Source organism: Helianthus annuus, chromosome 11 (genome assembly GCF_002127325.2).
Source record: "Helianthus annuus cultivar XRQ/B chromosome 11, HanXRQr2.0-SUNRISE, whole genome shotgun sequence".
In the NCBI taxonomy this organism is placed as follows: domain Eukaryota; kingdom Viridiplantae; phylum Streptophyta; class Magnoliopsida; order Asterales; family Asteraceae; genus Helianthus; species Helianthus annuus.
In genome coordinates, this window is record NC_035443.2 from 3,416,598 (window position 1) to 3,436,320 (window position 19,723).

At 43.5% G+C, this 19,723-nt stretch overlaps 2 protein-coding genes across 2 annotated transcripts in view; both read left to right on the forward strand.

The window, feature by feature from the left end:
- The window catches only part of LOC118483783, a 12,558-nt gene extending 8,116 nt beyond the window's left edge, over positions 1-4,442 (forward strand). The window contains exons 4-9 of the mRNA XM_035979359.1: positions 2,384-3,098; positions 3,168-3,326; positions 3,394-3,525; positions 3,601-3,795; positions 3,864-4,221; positions 4,334-4,442. Of these exons, the coding sequence (XP_035835252.1) occupies positions 2,384-3,098; positions 3,168-3,326; positions 3,394-3,525; positions 3,601-3,795; positions 3,864-4,221; positions 4,334-4,442 (1,668 nt within the window). The remainder of the gene's footprint in view (positions 1-2,383; positions 3,099-3,167; positions 3,327-3,393; positions 3,526-3,600; positions 3,796-3,863; positions 4,222-4,333) is intronic.
- An 81-nt stretch (positions 4,443-4,523) lies between these two features.
- LOC118483784 (DNA ligase 1-like) lies at positions 4,524-13,877 on the forward strand. Its single transcript, XM_035979360.1, has 4 exons — positions 4,524-5,044; positions 5,129-5,293; positions 5,361-5,411; positions 13,674-13,877. The coding sequence occupies exons 1-4, from the start codon at positions 4,541-4,543 to the stop codon at positions 13,875-13,877; spliced, it is 924 nt and encodes a 307-aa protein (XP_035835253.1). The 5' UTR covers positions 4,524-4,540.
- The last annotated feature ends 5,846 nt before the right edge of the window (positions 13,878-19,723 follow it).

Below are 19,723 nucleotides of genomic sequence, written 5' to 3' on the forward strand. Positions count from 1 at the left end.
CTGGTTTGGGGTGGGCTGACGACGAGCTGCACCGTTGCAGGTGTGTCAGTCTCGCCGGCCGTGGGGGTTACGCCACGTCAGCCCATTGCTTTAATAGCTCTGACAGGGACTGTCGCCGGGCGCCACTTGCCTCGTGGTGTCAGCCACTTGCCTGGCGTGTCAGTCCACTTGTGGATATGCAGGTGCGGTGCGAGCCGCATCGCTGCATGCGGTAACGCCTGAAGTTACCGCGTCTCCCACTTTGGTCAAGAAACACGCGAGATGCGGTGTTGGCCGCATCATCGTATGTGGAGACTATTGCTCGCTTCCCTTGTCGTGACGAAAATGGCCATATGATGCGGTGCCAGCCGCATCGATATGTTCATCTTCTTTTGTACTTAGGTCAAGCTGTCATCTTCGGACCGAATGGGTTCGAAGGATGTGACCGCATGGGTGCGGTTTGCTTACTGGTAGGGTTTGTTTGATGCGGTAATGGTCGTTTTGGGACCATTACCCTTCAAGTCCCCCAGTCTAGTGTTGCTACTTTGTGCAAGTTGCACGTGGGGAGGAACACTGGACTTATGGTGTAGGAAGGTAGTTTGGCAGTCTGGAGAAAATTCTAGGCCAGATCAAGGTGGTGACTGGTTAAAAAATCCGCCTATGCCCTCTTCCGTACCGGTGAAGGGGTTTCGCTATGGCGAAATTCTCAGCCGTTGCATGTCATAGGTGGGTTGCCACCTGTTGTTGTGTTGAAGGCTGTTAGGGACCTTCATATAAGCTGCACAAACTTCGAACCAACCTCTGGGATGGTGGTTCGAAGGTTTGCACATGTTTCGAACCTCTTGGAGGTGGTTTCTTCTTCGAACCATTTGCCAGAATGGTGCACGAAGAAGAAAAGAAAAGCTTTTAAACCAACCTTTGCGGTCGGGTTTGAAGGTTTTGGATGTTGTGTTAGAACTTTGCTCAAGTTCTATGTTCAGCATCCTATGATGAGATGACCATCCCTTTTTTGTGGGGTGTTCGTGTTTGTCTTGATAGCTCTCAAGTAACCGTACGTTCTTTGCGGTTACTTCGTTGCGTCATTGTTGGCCCTGTTTGGTCGAACAATGTGGATCTAAACTATGGGTAAATAAACATGGTCATAGGCAAGGGGATGCCCATCGTTGTTTATTCCATGCGATCCATTGGTAGGTAAACAAAGTCCTAAGCCAGACTTGTTACCGCGGTCCGTTGGCAGGTAAACAAAGTCATAGGCAGACTTGTTACCGCTGTTCGGACACTTGCTGCTTGATAAGTGCTTGTTTAGAGCACGTATCTGCGTTCTTTCTGGAGCCACTTTCCTTCACGCTCCAATACCGAGTTTATAACGAGGTAGCCTCGTTCGGTGATGTGGAGTGAGCTTTGCTCTTCCGTAGCAACCACTCTGCGGAAGCTATGGTTATGTCTGTAGCTCTTCATGGGTGTCTGCGATGTTGCAGTCCCATATTCGCTCAAAGTTTGCTTGTTGCACGGATGTAACTCTTGAAGGTTCAGGAGTCAGGGCTGCTGATGTGCGGGCGCGTAGATTCCGTTCCTTCTTTTTTCTGAAGAAGTTGTTCATGCACCCTCTGTGGTTGTGAACCGGACAGGAGGGATTTGAAGCTTGAAGAAATTGAAGGCAATGCGCTTTGCCTGTTCCTGAGATGCGGTTCAGTCCAAAGAACAACACTGGTTCTGAGCATCTGACACATCTGAATGGGTTCATGTGTGTCACTTCCGCATATTTCACGTGTGCTCGTGAGTGATGCGGAAAAGGTAATATATCCCTTTATAGTATAGATAGATATATTTCTACCTATTTTTTAGGGTATATAAAAAACGACATGCGGTATGGGTTATGGTGCGGTAAACCAGAAAAACCGCATGCCGCTTAGGTTTTTTGGATAATGTTGTCGCTTTTTCTCGCCTACGTGGCTTGATCGCACGTGTGAGTTGGTAGAAGTTGGTGAGACGTTTCTGCATGTGCTGAAATGAAAGGACATTTGCACTGCCCGAGGCATTAAATGCACTGTAGCAGGGAGTGTAAACGTCTTCTTTGTCAGGCACGTGGGCGGCCACGCGCGCGTGATAACCGTCAGCTAAAACGGCGCTCGACACGTGTTGTTGCAAGATACGCTCTTTTTGAACGTGATGATTTGCTTTCTCCCTCCGCATTAATTGCGATGGGTATATAAGGGGAAACCGTTCGTGGTTTCCTCTCACTTGGTCGAAAATTCAAAAAATTTGCCGTTTGAGAGAAAGTTGTCATCTGTCTTCTCCGACGATTCTTTCTGAAATTCCGGTGAGGTTTCTAGTGTTTCTGTCCCCATCTTCTGTTTCTTTGATATTTTTGATGGCTGAACCATCTAGTCCACACAATGTGGAGGGTGAAAACCCTGAACGGCCTTTAGTGGCCGAAGAAGAAGAAGATGGGACTGCCGGTAGTGGATTACCGGCGCTGAAGTGGACCAGGAAAAGCTTTGATCGCCTTATGCTTGAGGTCCAAATGCCCTCGGAGTATGGGGCTCGGTACCCATCAGAGGGTGATACTGGTGCCGACGCTCCGGCCGGTTATGTGACCATGTGGTCCGATTTCTTCGTAGATTGTAACCTCCGATTACCGTTGACGGTGTTTGTTGTGGATATCTTGGAGTGGTACAGGGTCCACATTTCTCAAGTGAGTCCATTTGGGATGATTCGGATTCGTAATTTTGAGTTTACCTTTCGTGCTCTTGGCATAGAGCCTACCGTCGGAGATTTCCGACGGTTTTATCAGATGACGGTGTTCATGGGGTTCTTTTCTTTCCGTCAACGAGACGGTACCCCGAAGCTGATGACTCCCCCTAAGGGGATGACGATGTGGAAGAAGAAGTTCTTCTATATCAAGTCTGCTGCCCTTGCTGTGGATATGACGTTTCGGAATGTGACCGAGACGATCATAGCAGAGACCATTGCGATGCCCAGTTTGAAATCAGTGCAATGGTTCCCGCAGCTGCAGACTATTGAGTCTGTGAAATTGACCAACACGCAACTATGGCTGTTGCGTATGATGTTGAGGAGGGGCAAGAACTCGAAACCCGTGGTGCGGGAAAAGAGCGGTGGTACGTACTTTTCGTTTCTTTACGTTCTTTATCCTTACGTGTGTTACTGACTTTTGTGTCTACTATCAGAAGATGCTCCCGCATGGAGGATGTTTGCTCCGGATTTCGAGGGTACGGTTGAGACCGTAGTTTGTGCGGATGGTGAACAGGATCACAACACTATCATCCGTAGTAACTTCCGGGTGCCTACTGCGGCTGCACTGGCAGTTGAGTTGCCAGTAGGCAAAGGTATACTATCGAAGTTTTGCTACTTGTGTTGATCATGTTGTGTTATTGACGTATTGATTCCATGCAGGTGATCTTAGGGCCTTGGGGGACCCTGAAGCGAAAGGTGTGCCAAAGAGGCAAACTGTGAAGGGCGTGCGCTTTTGCCAAAAGAAGATAAAGGAGGTCACTACTGTGCCTCATCTGGTGCCGCAGGCAGCAGGTATCTCTCATTCCTCTTTTCGTCGACACAAGGATTATGTGATAGTATCTGATACCCTTGAGGGTTTGAGTACAGCCGCGGAGTCACGTTCTGGTGCTGCGAAGAAGCAGGCAGAAGAGGTGGCTGCGGGAGGGACAGCTGCGGGTCCCCCTGTGATTGGTGAGAAGAGGAGGCCAGAGCAGAAAGCTGCTGGTGGTGTTGAAACCAAACGTCGGAGGCTAGTAACCAAAAGGTCTGCTCCGGCGCAGAAAAAACCTGCGGTTGTCGTTGGTAAGTGTAGGCTATCTAGTCTGAACTGTTGTGTAACTAGTTCTGATAGCTATTTGACTTTTTTGCAGAGCGTCAAGATGAAGATTTTTCTATCTTCGATGCTCCGGAGTCCCCTCCGCGTGCCATGGGTGCGGGTGGAACGGAGGTGCCGTCGACACCTCCTGTCAAGGTGGTACCTGAGTCAACCGTGCAGAAGGAGGGTACCGCAGAGAATGCTGCGGCCCAGATATTCGATACTGTCGACTCGTCTAACAACCTGATCTCTCCCAATGAGGGAGACGATTTGAGTTTGCGGTTCACTGCTACTGGGAAGCAACATTCTGACGCTGAACCGCAAAAAACTGGCGCTGAAGCGCGGCAGCATGATGCTGGGCCGCAGAAGTCTTCGGTTGATAAGGGTACTAGCTCGTCTGCCGGTGGTGCGGGGTATGACGGGCCTCCAATTCAGCCTGGGGAGTCTGAATTGGAGTATTACTACCGCACCTACTCCCAGGATCGCAGTACGCTGTACCATCGACCCCCCTGGACTGTATTGCAGGGGGATGATATTGCTAACGACCCTGCGGCCTGCAGGGAGATCTTGGGCGGTCTGGGGACCCCCTTTGAAGTTGAGCGGGCTCGTGCCGCACCGCGGGAGCTGCGTATAAACCAGCTCTCGACCATGTTGGTAGGGACTTCCATTGTGGCTAATGCCATTTTGGAAGATTATAAGGTGCTAGGCCGCCGCGAGGAGGAGGCTGCTCGTATGCGGGCGGAAGCCGAGAAGTTGGTCGAGGCTGCTCGTGCGGGTGCGGAGCAGCTTGAGAAGGATAAAGCTGCTTTTGAGAAGCAGAAGCAGACCTCTGAGTGGGCTGCTACTGTCCAACTGAAACAGGTGCGTACCCTTGCTAAACTCCTTGCTGATGAGCGTAAGCGTTGGGAGGAAATTTCATCCAACGAGCGCAAGAAGTGGAACGAATCTTGGGCTAAGCAGAACAATCTTCTGTTTCATACTCGGCAGGAGCTAGCAAACGCCAAGGCGGCAAATGTTGCCTTGGGCAATGAAAAAGCTGCGGCTGAGGCCGCAGCAGCTAAAGCGCTGCAGGCAAAGGATGAGGCCCTGAAGGCGCTTGAAGAGGCCAAAGCAGCCGGGGCTCGTGCCTCAAAGGCCCTTGAAGAGGCCGCGGAGAAGGAGAGCCGTTCTTCCAAGGCTCTGGAAGAGGTGAATGCGGAGCGCATTCGTTTGGATAAGGTTGTTTCCAGCCTTCAGGTATGTTTCCTTACCTCTGTTTTATATTTCCTTTATTTTTTTGAAAATATTTATCGGGTGAACCGTTTGCTGTTCTTGTAACAGGCTGAGGTTCAGTCCCGGGCGGTTGCGGTTACGGACCTTACTGCCCGCGTGTCTGATGCGGAGAAGCGAGCCGACGCTGCCGTTGAGGCCAAGGATGTCTTGGTGTCCTCTTTTAACCAGCTGGAAGCTGACCGTGAGTGGCTGCGGACTCACGACATTGCGCGTGTAAGTGTCCATTGCCTTTACATTTGCTTGGGTTAGCATTCAAGACTTATGATTTTTTTTATTGCAGATTGTCGAGGCTATCATGAATGCTCCTGAGACCTCATCTGGTTTGGACCTGGTTAAAGAGCGTGCGCGCGATGCTGGCTTCAAGGCTGGTTATAACCGCTGCATTGGGCATATCAATGTATTGTCCGCAGGCGGTTATACTGATCAGGCATCCGGGTTCCGTGATGTGGATACCGAGGGTCGTCTGAAAGCGGCCGTAGCCTCCTTTTATGACACGCCCCTTGCCTGTGTAGGGGAGCTGGACGAGTGTTTGGAGGTTGCGGACTATGTCGACCGCTTGCGGATGCTTTATCCGGATGTGGAAGAGGAAGAACCCGCTGGTGGTGTCGGAGGAGACGCGGGGACCAGCGGTACAAAATAGGGTTTAGGTTGGCTAGTGTGCCTCCTTTTTTGTATTCCTCTTGTATAGAATAGGAACTTTATGTAAATTCCGTAAGCATCATGTGGATACTTGAAATTTTTGAATATAAAGTTTCTTTGTTCAGTTTGTACAAGTGTTTTTAATTCTTGCATGTCTGAACGTGTGTATGCGTAATCTTTACCCATTTATGAACGGGGTCAAGTATACTCCATGCTTTTGTTGTATGGGTATGCATCAATTCTGTTATTTACCGTGTGAGGGTTTTTAGAATTGTGTGAACTTTGTAAAAGCTTATATTACCGGAACTCTACCCGTTTGTGAATGGGGTCGAGTGTACTCCATACCTTTGTCGTATGAGTCCGCGTCAATTCCGTTGTTTGCCTTTTTGGGGCTCAGGAATTGTGTTTAACAAAAACTTGTGTATCCGGCCGGATAAAACATGCAAGTCTGTTTGTCTTTTGCTGGCCTATTACAATATTTGTGTGTGGTTACCACTTTGTATGGGTATCACGAATGAAGATTTTGCCAATCTGTTTTTGGGATACCGCAAAGTGGAACACGCATTTGTAATAGTAATAACAAACAATAATGTAGAAAATTGCTTATTTATTTATTTGCAAATGGCCTGCGGCCCAATAGGTTACATAGAGAGTGTAAGAACATAGCTTACATATAGCAGCGTCTAAGCTGTTGTGCGTTCCATGTTCTGGCGATAGGTTCGCCCTCTAGTGTTTGTAACCTGTATGCGCCCTTCCCTAAGACCTCGCTGATGAGGTAGGGTCCTTCCCACTTGGGGGCAAGTTTTCCTGGGCGCTCGGCGTTAGATGCCTCGTTGTCACGTAGGACGTAGTCCCCTGGATTTAAAGTACAAACGCGGACTCGCGCGTTGTAATACTTTTCCAGTTTGGATTTGTATTTGGCCTCGTTGATGGCGGCGTTCTCGCGCCTTTCTTCTAGGAGGTCCAAATCGATCCTACGTTCCCTGTTGTTGTCTAGCTTTTCGATAGCCAACATTCTAGGAGACGGGAGGCCCATTTCCGCGGGTATCACCGCTTCAGACCCGTAGACGAGGCTGAAAGGTGTTTCCCCATTGCTTGTTTTTGGGCTAGTGCGGTGAGCCCATAAGATACTTGGGAGTTCATCGACCCAGCCACGCCTGGCTGTTCCCAATCGTGCTTTGATTCCTTCGACTAGGCCTTTATTTATACTCTCGACTTGGCCGTTCCCTTGCGGGTGTGCGACTGACGAGAATATGTGTTTGATGTTCAGCTCTTCTAGCCATTTTTGGAATTCGTCGGCAGCGAAGTTGGTGCCGTTGTCGGTAACAATGTACATTGGTAAACCGAAACGGCAGATGATGTGCTCCCAAATGAACTTTCTTGTTATCATAGCAGTGGTGGAAGCGAGTGGTTTCGCCTCTACCCATTTTGTGAAGTAATCAACCGCCACTATGATAAATTTAACTGCACCTGGTGCGTCCGGGAATGGTCCCACTACGTCGATTGCCCATTTTTGAAAAGGCCATGCAGTAGTGACGGGAACCAGATTGTTCTTTGGTCGCAAAGTTTTTGGAGCATGGCGCTGGCAGTCCATGCATTTGCGTAATTCTTTGACGGCGTCCAGGTGCATGTCGGGCCAGTAATACCCGGCATTCATGATTTTTGCCACGACCGTGCGTGGTCCAGCATGTATGCCACATATACCCTCATGTATCTCTCGGATGAGGTATGTGGCATCTTGTGGATTAACGCATCGGAGGAGCGGTCCGAGGTATGACTTTCGGTATAAGATACCGTCTCCCATTTGATAGTGGCACGCTTTGTATTGCAACTTACGTGCCTCTGTTTTGCTCTCGGGAGTCACACCTGACTGAAGGTATGCGATAATTGGTGTCATCCATGACGTTGTTCCGTATTGAATGACACTGACCTGGCGTAGAGGAACCGAAGGATTTTGCAAAATCTCGATACGTACCTCCTTTGCCAGGTGTTGGAAGCTGGTGGATGCAAGCTTTGATAGTGCATCCGCGGATTTGTTTTCGCTTCGATTAATGTGTCGAATATTGAATGAAGCGAATTTGGATTTTAGCTGCAGGGCTTGCTCGAGGTAGAGGATCATGATATCCCCTTTGGCGGCATAGTCGCCGCGTACCTGGCCCGCAACTAACAAAGAATCGACGTGCGCTTCCAGATGTTGCACGCCGATTTTGACTGCTAAACGTAGCCCGGCTAATAGTGCTTCATATTCTGCCTCGTTGTTCGTGCTTTTAAAATCGAGGCGGATGGCATATGTAAGCTCTTGGCCGTTAGGGCTGACGAGTCGCAGACCGGCGCCCGCGCCTTCCTCGTTGGATGCACCATCGGTAAATAGTGCCCATACTTCTGAGGAGGGTGGTGGGGGCGCAGGATTTTGGGATTCTTCGCATTCTTGGATGCGATCCGCTGGTACTTCAGCGGCGAAATCAGCTAAGATTTGGCCTTTGATGGCAGGGCGCGGTTTGTAATGTATCGTATGTGCGCCCAGCTCAATTGCCCATTTTGCTAATCTCCCAGAGATGTCGGGTTTGGACAGGATCGGGCCGATCCTGTAATTGGTTAGCACTGTGATGATGTGGTTTACGAAGTAGCGTCGTAACCGTCTTGAAGCATGTACCAGTGCTAGTACCAATTTTTCCATTATTGAGTATCTCGTCTCTGGGTCGTTGAGCATTTTGCTGATATAATAGATGGGTGTTTGAACCCCCGCTCGTTCCACTATTAATACCGCGCCCACTGCGTTGTTTGCAGCGGATAGGTATAAGATGAGTGGCTCATCTTTGCATGGTGCGGTTAGTGTTGGGAGTTGTATCAAACACTCCTTCATTTCCCGGAAGGCCTTTTCAGCCTCTGTGGTCCACTGGAATTGTTCTTTCTTTGAACAGCTTCGCAGGGTCTTGATGAAAGGGTATGACTTGGCTGCGTGGTTAGCCAAAAACCTGTTGAGTGCCGCCAGCCTTCCGGCCAGGCGTTGCATATCTTTCATCGATGCAGGCGATGGCATGCGCTCGATCGCCTGCACTTTTTCCGGGTTTACCTTGAATCCATCTTTGGTGACGATGAACCCAAGGAATTTGCCTTCTTCCATTCCAAACGAGCATTTCCCTGGATTGAGCTTCATGTTGACGCTTCGCAGAGTTTGGAATGTTCGTTCTATATCGGTGAGCATGGTATCTTCCTCCATGCTCATGACGACCAGGTCGTCCATATAGATTTCGACACTTTTGCTTATTTGACCGCGGAAAGTGTCGTTCATCAGTTTTTGGTAGGTTGAGCCCGCGTTGCGCAACCCAAACGGCATTTTTGTATAGCAGTAATTTCCGGTTGGGGTCCGGAATGCCGTTTTGTCTTCATCCTCAAGTGCCATTTGTACCTGGTGGTACCCTTTGTAGCAATCGAGGAAACACTTCCACCGAAATGGCGCGAGGTTATCGACCTTTTCGCCGATTTCTGGAAGCGCGTAACAATCCTTGGGGCAGGCCTTGTTAAGGTCCTTGTAATCGACGCACATGCGCCAGCCCCCGGATGATTTTTCTACCATGACAGGGTTGGATAACCAAGTCTGGTACTTGACTTCCCGCAGTATACCTGCGGAGAGCAGTTCTTCGATCTGCTCTTGCATCGCCTGATTTTTAGCTGACCCAAGGTGGCGTTGGCCTTGGATCACTGGCTTGATACCTGGTTTGGTATTCAAATAGTGCTGCGCTATTTCGCGTGGGACCCCTGTCATGTCTGCGGGAGTCCACGCGAAGATGTCTTGGTTCCTGAAGAGGAGCTCCTTCAGGTGCGCTCTGGTGGTCGAGGATAAGGCGTGACCCAATGTGACCTTCTGTTTCGGATGCTTTGGGTTGAGAACCCATTTTTCCGGTTGGCCGACGGGGGAAGGCCTTGCGACCTTTGTCGGACGTGCTTCGTCCGTCATCATGACGTCCTTGCGGGCGTAGATGATTGCAACCCCCGATGCGGTTGGGAAACCAACCGCGGAGTGGGGGACGGATGTGATCATATTGAAATCTCCTTGGGATTCTCTCCCAAGGAGGACGTCATAATTGGAGGTGTGGGGTAAAACCATGAAGTTTACCTCCTCCGTCCGCGTGTGTTTACCATTGGTAAGACGCACGGGAAATGTAATTTGACCTAGGGGAAAGACTGTTTCCCCTGCGAATCCGGCCAGCGGGTAATCTACGGCTTGCAACCGATCTTTGTCCTCTTGGTCAAATTGATTGAAGCATTGCTCGTAGATTATATCGGATGTACTGCCCGGGTCGATGAACAGACGCTCGGTGCAGTAATGGGCCAGCTGGCCTGAAATGACGACGGCGCGTCTATCACGCGGTCCGCCTCGGACTTTTGGGAAGACGACTTGCTCGTCTTTCCAATCATTGTCCGGTCTTCGTGCCGCTTTGCGCGGCCTACCCTTGCCTCCGTAAATCATGTGGGTGGAAGCCACGTACATGGCTTTCTTTCCGGAGGAGGTACCTTCGTTGTGAGGGGTGATATGCTTGGTGGGCTTTTGTCCACCTGGCAAAAGGTGTTGCAGTTTCCCCTCTTTCAACGCCCGCTCAATCTCCAGCCGGAGACTGATGCAGTTGTTGGTGGTGTGGCCCGAGTCCTTGTGGTACTCACAGTATAGTGTGAGGTCCTGACTTTTCTTGGACTTCATTGGTTGGGCCGGCCGCAAGAATTGTGGGTCTGCGAGGAGGACCTCTCTTGGCGACTGGTTGATCTCGGTCCATTTGCGGTCCCGAGATTCTTTTCTTTGTGCCCTAGTGTCTCGGGCAGGGTTGTAGCATTGTGGGTCAAACGTGTTGGGTTGCGGGAAATACGGTTTAGTAATATCCCGATTGCCTGCATCCCGGTTTCGTTTGTTGTTACGTTTGGACCCTTGGTGGGATGTTTCGGCTTGGGGTTTTGCCTTTTTGACGTGCGGTTCGAGCGACCGCTGTGTCTGGGCATATGTCTTGACTGCGGTCATAACATCTTCCCATTTTTTAGGCAACCCCTCCTTGCCAGAGATGGTCATGATCATCTCTCTGTCTTTGACGGCCCGAATAAAATGGTTTCGCGCCATTTGGTCCGCCACGTCGCCTATCTCTAGGCATTCTTTATTGTAACGGATGACGAATGCCTCGAGCGATTCGTCATCCCTTCGCCAGATGTTCATGACGTCCAACGAATCGCGTTCGTGGCGTCGCTGCTGGCTGAAATGGGCGAGGAACTTGGCGCGCAAGTCCTCGAAAGAATCCAGTGATCCCACTGGCAAAGAATCAAACCATGCCCTCGCCAGACCGATAAGGGTCTGGGGGAAAAAATTGCACCAGGTGGGTTCGTCCCACCTGCCATTGACGCCTGCGCCTGTGAAGATGTTCATGTGGTCGTCCGGGTCGGTCGAGCCACTGTATTTCCCAATGTTGACTGGGAATTTTGTCGTTGTGATGTCGGCGTTGGCGATGTGCGGGACGAATTTTGAATTTTCGGCCGCGGCCCTTGGCCTGTATGGTTCGTGCACAGGGCGCTTTGCCGCCTTGAGGTATGTAGTGCGGGGGTGACTGGGAGGAACATAGTTGCGTCCCCCCGGTCTGCTGTTGGTGTCGTGAGACTCCCCGCGGTAGGTTTGATCGTCAGGGTCGGTATGGCCGTACCCTTCCGTGTAAGGTTGCGGGCCCAGTCGGCTCTGGATGCCTGGGCCGCGCCTGGAGGCTGACCGCCTCCTATCTTCGCCATAGGGGCCCAGGCGGGTATGCACTGGCCCTCTGGAGCGGGACTCATATGAGGAAGTATCCTCATTGAGTGTATTGACCGAACAGTAAGATGATCCACGGTCGTCATGTCGGCTTCTGGAAGCCGGACGTGAGTGTAACCTGCCATCGTATTGGAGTATACGGTTGGCAGGTGTGTGTTGTATTGGAGTAGGCCCAGCTTGTACGTTTGCTTCCGTACAAGCGCGGTTGTAAGCCGCTATCAGCAGGTCAGTCTGCTGTTGGTACCAGGAGTGTAAGTCCACGCCTGGTGGAAGCACAGTTGGGGCCTGTGATAAGTCGTGTCCGAACGCAAAGGATGGGATTCTTTGGGTGGACTTGCCAATGTGTCCGGGTTGGGGGGTCGAAGGGTGGACCCCTGTTGGGACCGGGGGATTTGGATTATCCGCATTGGTGTTTTGGTTATCAGTCATGATCTTGAGAGGGAGAGGGATGGATTAAAAAGTGCTAAGAGTAGCGGTGGGCGCCAATGATGAAACAATGGTTAACCGGGCTGGGTTAACACACTGGTCTCGTCAAGAAGGGTTAATCCCTTCCTCTCGGAGATCGCTGGCTGGGTCACCGGTGGATGATCTCCTGCACAAGGAAACAAGCCGTGACTCGTAACAAGGAGGATGGGGTGGGGGGTGCTCCTTGTTACCACTCTCCGGCGTGAGAATCAGTAGTTTGCTTGGGAAGCAAAGCAAGATAATAGTAGTAGTTCGAGAGTTGTGAAGAGATACCTCAAACCTGGTTTGGGGTCGGTATTTATAGCCGAGGAGTGAAGGAGGAGATTGATGGATGGGCTGACGACGAGCTGCACCGTTGCAGGTGTGTCAGTCTCGCCGGCCGTGGGGGTTACGCCACGTCAGCCCATTGCTTTAATAGCTCTGACAGGGGACTGTCGCCGGCGCCACTTGCCTCGTGGTGTCAGCCACTTGCCTGGCGTGTCAGTCCACTTGTGGGATATGCAGGGTGCGGTGCGAGCCGCATCGCTGCATGCGGTAACGCCTGAAGTTACCGCGTCTCCCACTTGTGGTCAAGAAACACGCGAGATGCGGTGTTGGCCGCATCATCGTATGTGGAGACTATTTGCTCGCTTCCCTTGTCGTGACGAAAATGGCCATATGATGCGGTGCCAGCCGCATCGATATGTTCATCTTCTTTTGTACTTAGGTCAAGCTGTTCATCTTCGGACCGAATGGGTTCGAAGGATGTGACCGCATGGGTGCGGTTTGCTTACTGGTAGGGGTTTGTTTGATGCGGGTAATGGTCGTTTTGGGACCATACCCCTTCAGACACCAAAGTTGAAGGTCCACGTATCAGAATATTGTTGAAGGACTTTAAAGCACATGGAGATGGTTTATTGGAGGTATTTTTCATGTTTTCTTAGATATGCGAATTCGTTACATTACATATGCGATTTTAGTTTATTTATTTTACATTATTTTTTAGAAATGCGAAATTGTTATGTTCCACATGCGATATTAATTTTACTCACTTACATGATTGTTAAACATGCGATATTGTTATGTTTATACATGCGATTTTAAATCTTATTATTATTATTTTTTTTGGTTATTTGCTAGGTGTGGTTCAAGAATCTCGAGAATGATGTAACTGCACAGTGTAGCTGTTTGCGATTTGAGCAGTATGGGCTACTATGCAAACACATATATTTTCTTTTCAAGATGTTTGGTGTTAAAGAAATACCAAACAAATATGTTATGAAGAGATGGACGAAGGATGTTGTGCCGAATGAGTTAAATGTTAAGTACAATCTAAATGTGGGTGGCAAGGATGTGCATCAGAGGGCTAAACGGATTGCTCGTGAAATCATCCACACAGGGGAGTATTTGGTTAGTAATTTGATTTCCGACCTTGATCAACTTGTTTTAGTGAGGGATCAAATGATGCAGCTTAAAGAGAGAGTTGATCAGAGTCGCATAACCAAGCAACTTGATCCAAAATTTGACCGATTTTCAAAGTTGATTGGTTATCAACAACCAGTAACTAATGCTCCCCCTACTGTTCGTGTGCCGGCTGGTATAAGAAACAAAAGTCGCGGCTCGCATAGAAGGATTATATCTAAGAAGGAACAAATGATCAGCCGCAAAGGGAAAAGGTCAAGGACATGTAGTGTATGCAATGTAAAAGGTCATGACATTCGGACTTGCGAGGAGCTGAAAGCCAAACAACAAGGTAAACAGCAAAAAAAGAAGATGAAGGGTGTCCAGATTGAAGATGGTTTGAGAGACAAAGACAATGAGGGTGAAGACGACGAAGAGGAAGATGAATTTGAAGATTACATCAGTGATGATGGATCTGAAGAAGAAGATCAGTGGGAAGAGGTGTCTGGAGATGAAGATGACGAGGATGAGTAATGTTTTTTTAAATGTAAATGCGAATTTATAAGAAACACATGCGATTTTATATTCATTAATGTATATCATTTTTCACATGCGATTTTAGTATTATAAACATGCGATTTTTATATGCATCAGTTTAATTTTAGTTTATATGATTTTTTCAAATGCGATTTCTCCTTTAATACATGCGATTTTGAGTTATCTGGTTTTTTTTTATGTTATTGTGGCAAAGATCCCTAATTCATTCATGCGATTTTAAATGATATTAAAGCATAATATTTGTTCAAAACATATATCCAAAATACAAAATAGTGGTTATTGTCAAACACATCTACAACCATAAAACGATTTAACAGAAATTTAGTTACTTGAAGCAAAGATTTTGTCACGTTCGGTAGAGCTGAACTCCATCTTCTCCTTCACCGTGTTTAGAGCATCTGTCAGGAAAGAGAAGGCTAAGTCACCAGCTCGAGATTGCTCTTTTATGTGATCCAAAGCTTTGTCCCTGAAGCTTGATGGTGGTTCTTGAAGTAGCTTTTCCCATACTGCTTGATTGTTCTTGATTTGTTCAAGGATTTTGCCCTGCACATCAAGAACCAAATGAGAAGAGGTGACATCAGTGCTTATTTCTGTCAACGTGCGAGTTGACAATAGCTCCTTGATTGCAATGTTTTTGATTTTTTCCATATCTTCATATGCCATTTTTGTTTGTGTCTGTGTGTTTTGTGTGTGTTTTATTTGGTCTTCTATGTCTTAATATGGAAGGTAGTTATCAAGGTTTTTTATATTAATATAGTAAATTTATTATATAGGTAGGGTGGTAAGTTCAGTACTATTTATTGTAAAATTCATCATTACATGTCAAATTATAGTCACATCGTTAATAAATTAAGTTTTTTTATATAAAATAATATCATTTTTAGTTTTTATGATTGGTAGTTTTTTTTTTCTTTTTTGCATTTTTGTTACAAAGTTTTTTTTTAAAGTTTTGTTTGCAGCCTTATTCGAAATCGCACTTGATTCGAAAGAAATTCGCAAACTGTAAGAAACAAACATTTAGATATCCTTTTTTATGATATCGCATGTTTAATTTATCTGAAATCGCACACTATATGAAGGGGATTTTGGAAAGTTTGATATCGCATGTGTATTATCATGAATTCGCAAACTATATGAAATTTCAAAGAATTCTTAACTTTTTACTGATATCGCATATGCATCCCATGAATTCGCAAACTATATGAAATGTCAAAGAATTCTTTTTATACCGAATTCGCATTTGCATTATCGACGTTTTCGCACATGATTTGTCAATCTGCATCATCTTCCTTCGATAGTCAGTGCATACAGAATTTCTAAAATCATCAGAAGTTCATTTTCTCAGAAGAGTTTGGTGAAATAGGAATCGATCGATTTGGTGAATAAGAATCGTTCGATTTTTGGTTAATTGTTATAATTTCGGTTTTGGTTTTGATTTAGGATCTTACGTTATGATTTTTTACGTTATGATTTTTGAGGTTTTGTTCGCCGTTTATCAGGTGCTTTGATCTTAAATTTGACGATTTGAACCTTGGCGGTTTCCTTTTTATTAATCCTATGTTGACATTTTTAATAGAAAAAGGCGCTGTTTAAGAAAGATGATCCGGCGGTTGTGGACGACGCGTACATAATGTACGATTAGGTTATTTGTATGATAACCGGCCTCTATATATGTATGTATGTATGTATGTATCTTAGGCTCATCCCTCATTTCCTTAGGTCCTTCCTCTTTGCCCTATTCTCACATCCATTCTACGTGGTGCTAACGTGAAGGCTCATCCTCCATCAACCACACCGAGTAGCATTACCTTCTCTATATCTCTAAAAATTGCAATCATTACTGCTGACAACACTCTATTATGTCACCATCCCTCTATCGTTATAGCAAATGATGACATAATTACAAACATGTTAATCTCGGTCTTCTTAACTTGTCACCACCATTTTATGTTTTTTTTGGTCTTTGGCTTCCATGTTTGGAGATAAAGGTGGTTTTTTTTTAATATGAACTAGGTAGATTTGCTTGTGATATGCGGTGGGAATTCGATCAATTTGGCTTAGCTCGTTACCGTACATATCTTTATAGTACTGACGCTCGGTTTAAAGTCATGATATGTTCAAAAGAGTGTGGTTTACATTGAGAATCATAAAGAAAAGAAACGAATACCGGTATGTGTTCCAATAATAACTATAGTAGTACCAATCTGTATTGGTTGGCTGCCAAGACTTTTTTTTTAAAAAAAAGTCACATATTCTACTTTATAAAAAATATATTGAACGCTAGATATCGGATGAAAATCAAATAAAATAAAACTAAATGGGTTAAAAGGATATATTTTTGTAAGTATATATCGATACCGGTTCTGAGAATACCGATACGGGTATCGACGGGGCTTGGTTGGTGTCGTTTTCGTTCGCCATGGTACCGCTATGACACCGACACTTGATATAGCCCAGATACCAAAAAGACTATACTTCGAACACAACCGCGTTGTTAATAAAATTTATACAGGAACGTTGAGAAAAAAGGATATAGCCTATCAATTAGCTTTTCTTCTTTTTATAGAATTATGCTCAGAAATTTGCTTGAACACTCAACTTTAATTTATTTAACTTTCTTTTAAACAAAAGAATGCAAGTAATTGAAGAAAAATCAAATTATTAAAACTTTAAACGGGCTAAAAACGTATAATATATAGAGTATAAGGGTATAATATATATAGTTATTATTTATTATAATATACTAAGAAAACATAATAATAATAATAATAATAATAATAATAATAATAATAATAATAATAATAAATTAATAACATATGTTCACTGTTTATGAGCACTTCCAATTAATATCGATATAGATAGATATAAATATAATTAAAGAAAAATCAAATTACTAAAAATTTAAAAGGGCTAAAAACGTATAATATATATAGTATAGGGTTATAATATTTAGTTGTTAATTATTATGATATACTATTAAATTTAATAATATAAATTAATAAAATATGTTTAGTGTTCATGATCACTTCCAATTAATATAGATAAAATATATATAGTTATTGATTATTATAGTATACTAATAAAAGGTAATAATAATAAATTAGTAAAATATGTTCACTGATCACTTCATATCTATCTATACTATATAATAAAAGAAACCTATGAGAGGACACGTGTCGAATTCCCCCTTTTTTTCTCTAATTTAGTTGATATCCTGTAGGTTTACATATAATTTATATAAACAATAATTATAGATAAGTTTTATTTTTTATTTTACCTATTCTTTAGGTCTAATTATTATTTAGAGTTAATTACATAGTTCGTCCCTGTGGTTTGCACAAAGTAACATACTTAGGTACTAATAGTTTAAAATCACATTCTAGGGTATTAACTTTTCATTTTGTAACGTTTGAAGGTATTAGCGTTATTTGTAGGTTTAAAATCACATTCTATTATTACCTAAATATGTTATTGTGTGCAAACCACGTGGACTAACTATGTTAATACCCTAGAAGTTAATACCTTCAAACGTTACAAAATGAAAAGTTAATACCCTAGAAGGTGATTTTAAACTATTAGTACCTAAATATGTTATTTTATGCAAACCACATGGACTAACTATGTAATTAACTCTTATTATTTATATATTTTCTAACTGATAAGTGATAAGCCACAATTATAGATATTGTTTATATATTTTCTAACTAAATTCATTTTATTAGTTTACAAATTTCATAATCTTATTAAAATTCTTAAAGTTATGTTTTTCTTTTACATTCGTACTAAAGAAAATTCAATTCATTCATGATTTTATTATTATTATTATTATTATTATTATTATTATTATTATTATTATTATTATTATTATTACCTCCGTGGTAAATGTATTATTAGTAATATGTAGTTCTAAAATCAACAAATGAAACTACATAAAAGATAATCGGCTTATAACCAAACACTATCATGAAGTGTGATAAATGTGTTCTTAGAAATTATCTACCAAACTGCATAAAATACTTTTATTATTGTTGTTGTTAGTATTATTATCATTTTGCATCATATGTTATAAGTTGCATCATATGTTAATTATATTTATTTTTTTCAACCCGTGTAATACACAGGGTTGTAACCTAGTTAATATAGATAATAATTTGATTCAATTAAGTTACATATGTGAGAGTACTTGTGGATTTATGTTGAAAAAGATAAACAAACAAATATGATGTAAGCCTCAATTGCATGAAGCCGGATTCCATCATTGCCAAATACAATGCATTTATTTATGTTGGATATAAGATGTACGGTGATAGATTAATTACGTTGCTAACGAGGTATGATTCAAAGAGTTACACTTTAGACGAGAAATAAAAAAAATAATATTCAATGGTTAAATATTATACTCACACTTTGCGGTTTTAGCGTAATGCGGATATTAAATATTTAGTAAAATAGTTAAACTGGGGATGGTTCAAATGAAAACCACTTTTAACGCGAAAACTCGAAAACTAACTAAAAAAAGCCTAAAAAACACACAAAATTTTTTTTTTTTTTTTTTCAATTTTTTTAATAAAAATCGCTAGTTTTTATATATAAAAAAAAACTTTTTTTCAAAAAAAAAAAAAAAAAAAAATTTGTGTAGTGCACATGTGTAATAATACACATGTGTAGTACACAGACACATGTGCAGTATTACACATGTGCACTACACAAAATTTTTTTTTTTTTTTTTTTTTTTGAAATTTTTTTTTTTTTTAATAAAAAAACCTGCGAAAATTTGATTGAAAAAAAAAATTTTTTAAAAAAAAAATTTTTTGCATGTTTTTTTGGCTTTTTTTAATTAGTTTTCGAGTTTTCGCGTTAACTAGTGGTTTTCATTTGAACCTTCCCCTAGTTAAACTAAGTAACTATTTTTTAATTATTTATTTATTAGTTGTTTTAGAAGTAATTAATAGATAATGTGGGATATTCAATTTTTAGATAATATTATTTATATTTATTTGATAAATATAAAGGTTTTAGTATTATACATATTATTTTAAAGTCTTCACGGTAAAATATTTTAATATGGTCTTTTGTGTCTTTTTTTATATTTATATATAATATAAGAAAAACGTATATCACTATAAATATTGTTAGATACTACTCAAAGTTATCAGATAAAAATCAAGTATCCAGTACTTGGATTCATTTTTATGGTTTTCGATAATATTTTGTTTATACAACTTTGTCTACGGCGATAAATGTATATTGACAACATTACCATGACGATCTAAACTAATTGATGCCATTCGAACATCGATGTCGGTACCGGTGTTGTTTTTATTATTTTTGGACGATGTAATTTGTAAAACACGTGTTGGTTTCTATACCGAATGTATGTATCATACCAGTACTATAACGAATCGAACCAATACCCATCAAATGCTCGCAGTCACATACCGCCGCAACGCGCGAAGAAATACTCTAGTTTGTATTAAACTACAATTGGTAGATCAATATAAGTACTACGGTCAACCAACCAAAAGAGGTTACACCATCGTGAGAAAAAATAACCCACAACCACCACCAACCTAACCGCCGATCTCCATCTTCACTAGAAGCCACCCACCGTCACTAATCTGATCGGCCCTTCCCGGTCACCACCTAGAGTCGATGGTTCAATTATTGTTTTTTGAATAACCAACCATCGATTATAGTTAATACTTTTCAATTAACCGAACTCTCGGTTAACTGACTCCACGGTTAACCGACTTTGCACACCCCTAAACGAAATCAATTCAAAGAAGCAAAGGGAAGAAAATGCGATACATATAAACTTAAGG